Source organism: Silurus meridionalis, chromosome 28 (genome assembly GCF_014805685.1).
Source record: "Silurus meridionalis isolate SWU-2019-XX chromosome 28, ASM1480568v1, whole genome shotgun sequence".
Taxonomy (NCBI): domain Eukaryota; kingdom Metazoa; phylum Chordata; class Actinopteri; order Siluriformes; family Siluridae; genus Silurus; species Silurus meridionalis.
This window is the reverse complement of record NC_060911.1, coordinates 1,242,501-1,251,315: the sequence shown is the minus strand read 5'-3', so window position 1 is coordinate 1,251,315 and position 8,815 is coordinate 1,242,501. Positions and strand designations below refer to the sequence as shown.

Sequence of the window (8,815 nt, the reverse complement as noted above, 5' to 3'; positions counted from 1 at the left end):
ATGCAATGTTCTGAGATGAAAGTGTGGTACATGTTGTCGCCCGCATGCTGCAGGACGTACGGCTTTACGATCATCACGCAGCTTCTAAAGGAAGTGTGTTTACTCGCCTTCCTCCATGCAGGTACTCTAACGCCTTTCATTCACCACTGCACACACTGAAAGCCCACATCCAGCTCGTATTCATGTGTGTGTGTGTGTCTGTGTGTGTGTGTGTGTGTGTGTGTGTGTGTGTGTGTGTGTGTGTGTGTGCGTGTTCACCTCAACCACCCTTATGTCATTTAAAAGTATCAGTTCCTTTTCAGTTCCTCATCCAAACACACACACTCGCACACACACTGGGCCAGATGTGCTGACATGCACTCAACTCTACTTAAGTGTCATCAAAGGAGATGATTCACAAAGAAAAAAAAGGAAGTGAGTGAATGACAGGATGAGAGAGAAACAAGATGGCCGCCAGCCAGCCAGTGTAATTGTAGCGTGTCATACACTCAGACGACACGCGACTCGGACTGATGACATCATCGATTTTACCACATGACCCTTCGATTTGTAGATGGACTCTTCTGCTGTAAATGAATTTCTGAAGGTTTCTTCAGAAGGCTTGGCCAACAAACTTTTCTCCAGGCTTAATCAGAGCACACTTTTGTGGCCGGCGGCAGACGTCAAGACGGAGTGCGTCCCAAACAGCGAGTGTGTGGTACATACTCCAGATTATTGCTCTTTATTTTGTCTTAAATGATAGTCACAGCTTTTCTAAAAGGATTCTACTTAGAAGTTTTTGAAAGTCAACCCCCTAAAACTTTGACTGGTTCCCTCAGAAGAACAAACCCGAAGAACTTTCAGAACGTTAGATGTTTTTTTTTTTGGTTTATTAGAACCTCTTTAGTTCTTTGTGTTTGTCCTTTTGGGAAACTCATAATGGATTTTTATATATCAAACTTTCTATCTGTGTTTTTTTAAAATACTTTCTAGCAGAAAAAGCTAAGAACAATGGTTTTGTTTGGGTTTTTTAAGAGTGTTTTTTTTCTTCAAGTGTTCCATAAGTTGGGTTATTTGGTTGGTTTGTTGTTTCTAAAATTATTCCAGTTAATACCTTTCCAGAAACAAAAACCTTGATGAACTGAAGATCAGTTCTGCTGCTAGCTGGTTTCTTTATCAAGTGTTTATGGAGGATCTTTTAGATGGAAAAACTTTAGTACTTCTATTAATGGTCCTAATTAGAGGATGTTTTGTTGTAGGTTCTGATAGAACAAACAGTTTTCTAACTGACATTCTAGGAAGCTTTTATTAGGTTTTCCTGGGATTTTAATGTTTTGAGAAATGCATGATGATGCTCTGTACCTTAAAGAACCTGAAATATAGATGATAGTTAAAGCTCTATAATGTCCTCCTAGAAGACAAAACCTCGAACAGTACAGGAACAGCCCGAGAACCATGTCCAGGCCCTGAAGCAAGGTCTCTGAGCCTCAACCTGCTCCACTCTGCTCAATACTGGCACACAATGGTTGACCCTGACCTCTGACCCCTGCCTCGTTCCAGATCGGGATTTGTGAAAGAGCATGTAATTGTATTGTGTACGCATGTTTGAGAAGAATGGCAGCAGAAACACCATCAAATGATGGTATTATTATTAATATTATTGTTGTTGTTGTTGTTGTTGTTGTTGTTGTGAGTGATTTACTCTAGAAGAGCTTCCAGAGGCAGGTTCTCATAGTAACATTGAAAAGGTCATAATACATTATAACCACAATAACCTCAATAGCCATATCCCTCAATGTTCTAGATAAGGAGACAAATAGACTGTAAGATGTTTTTTATCCATTTATTGATACATGTGATGTTCAGTAAACCAGTTCCTGTTGTCACTCACGTTAAAGCATCTATAACTTCTATTGTTCCTCCAGCAGCCTCTTTTTACAACTTCAACTGAAACGTTACAAAAATCCAGAATTCTGCAGCATTACAATATCAAAACCTTGAAATTCAAACAATTCATATTATTTTTAGAATTAAAGGTTTCTTCAGATTAGCTTGAGGGTTGGTGTGAGGTCCACCGCAGTGCGAGAAGATCTCGTGAAAGGACGGACCCCAGTGAGAGTTCGAACATCTCGCTTCGTTTCCCCCAAAAACGTTGTAGAACTCGTAAAGCGTCGATTCTAATCAGTTAAGAACACCTCCATATCAACCTGTCCTTCTTATTCAGCGTCCCCACAGTCCTTTTGTCCCTAATCAGATATTCAATACCCTTTCACCTCTGACCCTTGACCTCGCACTTCTACAGAAAAGGAGAGACACAAGACCATCTGAAATCGTTTTAACTTCCTTTTATTCCTGAATGAGCTCCAGAACATTCTGGAAAGATTTTGTGTGTGTGTGTGTGTGTGTGTGTGTGTGTGTGTGTGTGTGTGTGTGTGTTTATGGCATGAGTAAACAAGAAACAATCCAGATGTAAACAGAATTCTCTAAAACAGAGTCAAGCCAGCTTGAAAACTCTACATTCCGTATCTCGAAAATCACTTCCTGTTGTTTTTCTCTCTTTTTTGAACATGTTCTTTAGAGCTGAAAAAAATATACTTTTTGGAAATAAATAAATATATATAAAATAAATATATGTATGTAAGAGGAAAAAAGTGATAGACTACAATTGCAAATTTGGATTCCAGAAGGTTTGAACAGAACAAAGTCCTGACAGCGAGAGAAATTCCATGGAGTTTAGGAGATTGTGGATTGTCATATTCCGAAACCCAAAAGATGCTGCTTGATCTGAATTTTTTTCAATGTCCATCTCCATTTCCAAGAATCAGAAAGGTCTAATCGTGTCCTTTAAACAAAAAAATAATGAACATCTTCCCCAGAAGAAACCATCCTGATCTCTTGAATGAATTCTCCCCTGGATCTTGAAGTTTCCTAACATGCCACATAAGCCAGATGTCCTTCTCCAGCTTTTGTTCCTAATCAGTGTTTTCCTTTAAGTCCAACAAGCTGATATTTGTCTCAAGATAACCTTTAGATCTAGAGTGAATCTTTCAAAACTTTTGCCCCTGTTGACTTCCAGGAACAAAAGAATCTATGGAGATAAGAGGTCTTTTCTAGGTGTCTTCTCAACCACAGAGACATTTTATGTGCACCAACCATAAGAACGCATAAATGATGTTGGTGTTGGACGTTTACGTTTTCTCCACCAAATAAGGGTTTTGCACCTCCATCAGAGCGATTTTTCATTCCTCCAGAAACAAGAGTTGTGATGGGAAGAAGAACAGCTCCAATGATCAGACCATCATACCCCTGACCTCTTTGACCAGAGTGACCTTTTACATCCTCCAAAAACAAGGAATTTACAGATGCTTGGTGTTGTTTAGTGCTTAACGTTTCATCTGCTCAAGTGGATCCACCAAAGACTGGCAGATCTTTCCAGGAGTGTGTCTCCCACTCTGAGGTAACCATTTCTACCCCAAACCAAAGGGCTTTTGTTGATGTTCAGCGATGCTGAGATGCAAATCTTTGGTCTCAGCGTTGTCCCAAGGCGTCTTTGTAAAGCTCAGGGACGCGGTCGGGGTCGACGGGTCGCGGGAGGAAGTGCGTGAAGCGCTGGTACCTCCTGGATCGAGCGCCGTCTCGAGAAGTGCCGTCTTTGTTCAGGGCCACGAAGTAGTGCGGCCCTCGATCGCCGTGCCGGTAAAGGTTAGACGAGTAGGTGTTGTACCAGTTCTCCTCGAAGTGCTCACGGAAAACACACTCTGCAGTTAGTTTTTCCTGGAGAAAAGAAGAAGAGAAAGAGTAGAAGGTTAGCAAGAAGGTCATTTCTTTATGTCTGTCCCCTGTTGGTTATTCAGGGTATTACAGTTTACATGATAAAGGTATAGCAAAGTTTCTACATAAATGAACAAAAATAAATGTTTAAGGAGGAACTTACAGAGCCGTACAGATGACCTTTGTTGTCCATGGCCAAGTAGTAGCCACTATCAACACCACGGATGCTCACCAACCCCACAGCCAGGCTGATGAACTCCAGAATACCTGCAGGACAGAAGAAAATAAAGAACAACATTAATTACATCATCAGGATAGATTTTATACTGGAAGGAGAAGAAATCCAGTACCACAGTTATAACTCTCTCATCAGTATATTTTAATAGCATTTCTAACATAAAATATCAACAAATGAAAATAGTTTGTGATCGGTTCTGTAAGGAGTTTATCACTGTATACACATTTCCAGGTTAAAGATATAGGAGAACAGGACGATGGAGGAGGAGAAGAAGAAGGAGAAAAAGAGGAAGGAGAAGAACGAGAGGTAGAACGTGAAGAATTAGGTGAAGAAAAAGAAGTAGAATAAGGAGTGGGAAAATGAGAAGCAGGAGAAGATAAGGGAGAAGGTGGAGAAGGAGAAGAAGATGAGGGAGAAGCAGGAGAAGATGAAGAAGAAGAATTTAAAATCAAGTAAGATGTTTTTTTTTCCTACTTACCGAAACTGCTGTGGTCTTTCCTCGTGCCCTGCACGGTTCCGTCCTGCAGGATCTCCAGGTGGAACCCGGTTCTGCAGTACAGCTGCCGCCGCCGCAGGACGCCGCGAAGGTGCGCGAACTCGGCGGGGGGCGAGAGCGCGCTGCGCGAGAGCCGCTCGGCCGCCGGGGCCAGGTGCGCGTGCAGGAGGAGAGAACCGGGAGTCGCGACAGAGACACCGCTGCCTGGGACACCGAGCACGAGCGCACCCATCATCACCAGAGATCAAAGTTGCCGATAAGGTGAGCGTGTGTGTCCGTGTGTGTGTGTCTCCGAGTGTGTGTGCTATTGCGCGTGCTTCGGTCTGCTTAATAAGACTATTCCTGGTGCACGAGCCTTTAAATACGTCCCCTATGCAAATGCATCTCGCTCTTGACGTATGCAAATGAGAAAAATCCGCTACTACAACCACCAGCCCTGACCGCCCACCGACCCCCACTACACCCCCACCCCCAAAACACCCGGTGCCTCACTGATCTCCCGTTTGACCCGTTTAACTCCTCGGCCGTTTGATCCTCCCTCGCGTTTGATGATCTGACGGTTTCATCCTGCGCTCATCATCCATCACCCATCATCCGTCCCATAACGCGCTCACACACACACACACACATACGCGTGCAATCATACATACACATGCGTGCGCGCGCATTAATACATAAATAAATAAGAAAGAAAGAAAGAAAGAAAGAAAGAAAGAAAGAAAGAAAGAAAGAAAGAAAAGGTGTTTACGAAGATGTAAAAGAGAGAGAGACTGAGAGAGAGAGAACAAAAAGGAATAATAACAATAAGTTGAAGAAGAAGAAGAAGAAGAAGCACCAGCGTGCTGTCCGGAGTCGTGAAGGCGCGCGAGGCAGCAGGTGGAAGCGAAAAGCAGAGAATGGAAAAGTGGGCGGGGCTTGGAGAAGAGCGAGAGAAGAACCTTTTCTCCTTTAATGCGGTTTATTATTATTATTATTATTATTCTTTCACGGTTCTTCAAACCGTTCCTCAGATTGTTACTGGTCCTCTGATCTGAAGAAAAACTCCTCGGTTCTGCACAGATGTTCAAAGATTTCTCCTTTCGATAAACTCCTGCTTATAGAAGCCCTCATATCTGTTTTCATTTTTCTTCCGATTCAGAGGTTCTTCAAAGGATCTTCAAAGGTTCTTCAAAGTATTTTCAAAGGTTCATCAAAGGATGATTAAAAGTTCATCAAAGGTTATTTGAATAGCTAATTGTTTTAATCTTCTTTGATCCCCAAAGACAACTCCTCGTGTGTAGGGTTCCACACAGAACCCTTCAGGTTTCTATTGAGGAACAAATCAAACAGTATAGTAGGGAGAAGTTTAAAGAAGAATCTTCAAAAGAACATTACATGTTCAAATGAGCATTGAAGAGGAACCCTTATAATGTGATCCTAATGTAAAGTTTTTATTTAAAAGAGAACCTTCTGTTTCAGGGTTTCACCAAAGAATAAACCAAAGAACTATCAAGAGTTCTCCATTTAGCAAAACATCTAATAGAAGAATTAATTGGGGTTCTTCATTTACCAGAATGGGTTTTGTCAGCTTCAAGGCTCCTCAATGCACCTTCAAAGTGGGTTCTTCAAGTTCTTTGAATGTTTAATGGTTCTAGTTCTTCAAAGGGAGGAGGGTCTACTTCAAACTGAACAGAACTTGAAACTTCTGACAATCCATTAGGGTTCTCCATTTATCAAATTCATATAAAAACACATCAGGGTTCTAAAGTAATTTGTGTTTAAGGAACCTTTGCAATAAAATTCTTTAAGCCAAAAATAATTTCTTCATTGCACATGAAGGAGCTCCTCAAAGGTTATTTCAAAGCCTGTGAAATGTTTTCCTCTTTAATCCTTTTTATCAGAGAGAAACCATCTGTCTCACGGTTCTACACAGAACCAATTATACAACGTTTGGTCAAGTAGGAACAACCAAGCATCCAAAGAATACTTGAGGAACCTTTTAACCATCATTCACCAAACAACAAACCAGCATATGAAATAAAGAGTTCTCCAAGGGGTTCCACAAGCTTTAAGAAATCATTAAACATCTAATGGAAGTGTTGAGGAACAGATTTTTATGGAATCTACTACAACGTCTGTCAAAATGAGCGTTAAGGGAACAGAAATGACCCTCAATCAAATCATCAAATCATCAAAAAGCATTTTTATGGATTTCTGTACAAAAAACAGAACTATTGCTGATAATTCAGTTCCTCCTGGAGAACCTTCAGAAATAAACTAAAACCCTTTGAGTTGCTGAATAGACCTTTTCTTTAAAAAACATTAAGACAAACACTTAAATGTAGTGCAGGTTTGAAAAAATGGAAAGCACTGCAGATGTGTTGCACATCTGTGCATCAGCCCCACCCTCCTCCTCCAGATCTCACAGTGTGGCACCTCGTACCTCTTTGCTCTTCATTTTTACTCTTTGAATGACAAAACAAAAGATTTAAGAAACTCACTTCAAAGTGCTGCTCCGACTCGCAGCGAGCAAAACAGAGAGAAACGAAATCTCTGCGATTCTCTGATCAGGGCTCAGGCTCGGAAATTTCCCCAACATCAGCAGATAAAAACATGTCCAGAACGTGAATATGAAAGTCTGCACACTACATCTACTTAACATCAACTTAGAAGAACATTCCATAAAGTAGAGATGTATGTTCCCCATTTAGTCTCCATTTGTTGTAATATGAGCTCCACTCTTCTTGGAGGAAAGATGTTCCATTAGATGTTGTGGAGATTTATTCAGCCACATGGCTGTTATTAAATTCAGGTACTGATGTAGGTGAGAAGGTGAGGAGATCTGGAGTGCAGTCAGTCAGCGTTCACATTCATCCCAAAGTGTTCATATGTTCTATATCTCTATAGCAGGAGATCTTCCACTCTGACCCATGGAAAGCAGATCTCCATGGAGCTGGCTTTGTGCATGCTGGAACAGGTTTTGGGTCTCCAAGTTCAGGTGAAGGGAAAATGTCCTGCTACAGCATCTAAAGACGTGCTGTAGAATTGTGTGCCTTCAACTTTGTGGGAACAGTTTGGGAAAGATGCACAATGTCACATTCTATATTTAAAGTTATATAGAAACATGTTAGTCTCATGTTCGTCTCATGTTAGTCTCATGTTAGTCTCATGTTCGTCTCATGTTCGTCTCTTAATCTGGCATTAATCTGAGGTATGACATGGAGAGCATAGATAGTGTCTAAATATGAAACGTGACGTAATAAACCGCTTATAAACAGCATGAATTATGCTTATGTCTATAGAAGCAGACTGTCATGCGCGCGCCAGAGGCCCGTGTGCGCGTGCCCGCGATCGCGTCTGGCTTTTCTGATCATTTGCTTCGTTTCTGTTTCCGCCTTAAACCAAAATCGATGCAAAACAATAACCGAAACAAGGGACAGAGCGGATCGATGACCTTGTGGAGGTAAAATAAAACAAAACAAACAAAAAAAAACAGTCCGGTCTGAAAAAAGATGAAAAAATAAGATGCGCGTGACGTGAATTGTTCTCCGGGGGTCAAAGCTCCTAAACAGAGGGCACGTGCCGGGGGTGGTTTTACATAATGGCTCATTACAGGGTAAAAAAACAGGAGGGACCCAAATGAGGGTCTGAATGATACAAACATGTCTTCAAGAGCTCACACAAGCCGGAGATTTGTTTGTTTGTTTGTTTGTTTGTTTGCTTACTTATTTTGCACTTTGTGGCACGTCTACACACATCAAAGACGCACGTGATTGCCGAACCAATGGGGAAACGCGAGTGCGCGTGACCGCTCAGGACGTTTATAACGCGTCACACATCGAATAGATTTGGTGTCTTGTAAAAAATGTAATTTGCATAATTTATTTGTGTGTTTGTTGTTGTTGTTGTTGTTGTTTATGTGTATTGTGCTTTTTTTTCTTACATCCATGTGTTTTGACACGTTTCTGCTGAGATTCGACCTTTATTGCCAAACATCTTGCAGAGATCACGTGCAGAGCCAAGCACATGAAACCAGCACGTGCTAAATAAATACACTGTGTTTACTGTGTACAACACTACGAGACCATCAGGTAGAGAATGATGAAGAAGGCAACATGGTAGTACACGTGGCACGAGACCACCAGCATGCATACAGCAGACACGGGGCAGAGCTACAAGCTCCACTTCAGCATCTGAGACCAGAATGAGACAATGGAGCTGATGTAGTTCAGAGTTCTGTTTATTGGAGACACGTGTTAACACGTGTTTTATTCATTTTAAACTTCAGTTGGTCCGTTTCGTTTCTCATTTATTATAATGTTCAATATTTTGTACACAGTTTTTATTATACC

At 41.3% G+C, this 8,815-nt stretch overlaps 1 protein-coding gene across 2 annotated transcripts in view; it reads right to left on the bottom strand.

Annotated features, from left to right (window-relative positions):
• Positions 1 to 1,924: 1,924 nt before the first annotated feature.
• fgf20a (fibroblast growth factor 20a) overlaps positions 1,925 to 8,815 on the bottom strand; it is a 33,180-nt gene continuing 26,289 nt past the window's right edge. The window contains exons 3-5 of one of the 2 annotated variants that reach the window (XM_046843157.1): positions 4,467 to 4,688; positions 3,914 to 4,017; positions 1,925 to 3,753 (exon numbers count right to left, since the gene is read on the bottom strand). In XM_046843157.1, coding sequence (XP_046699113.1) covers positions 3,508 to 3,753; positions 3,914 to 4,017; positions 4,467 to 4,688 — 572 coding nt within the window. In that variant the 3' untranslated portion in view covers positions 1,925 to 3,507. Of the gene's footprint in view, positions 3,754 to 3,913; positions 4,018 to 4,466; positions 4,911 to 8,815 lie in introns of those variants that run through there. The other variant, XM_046843156.1, reaches the window with a different exon arrangement.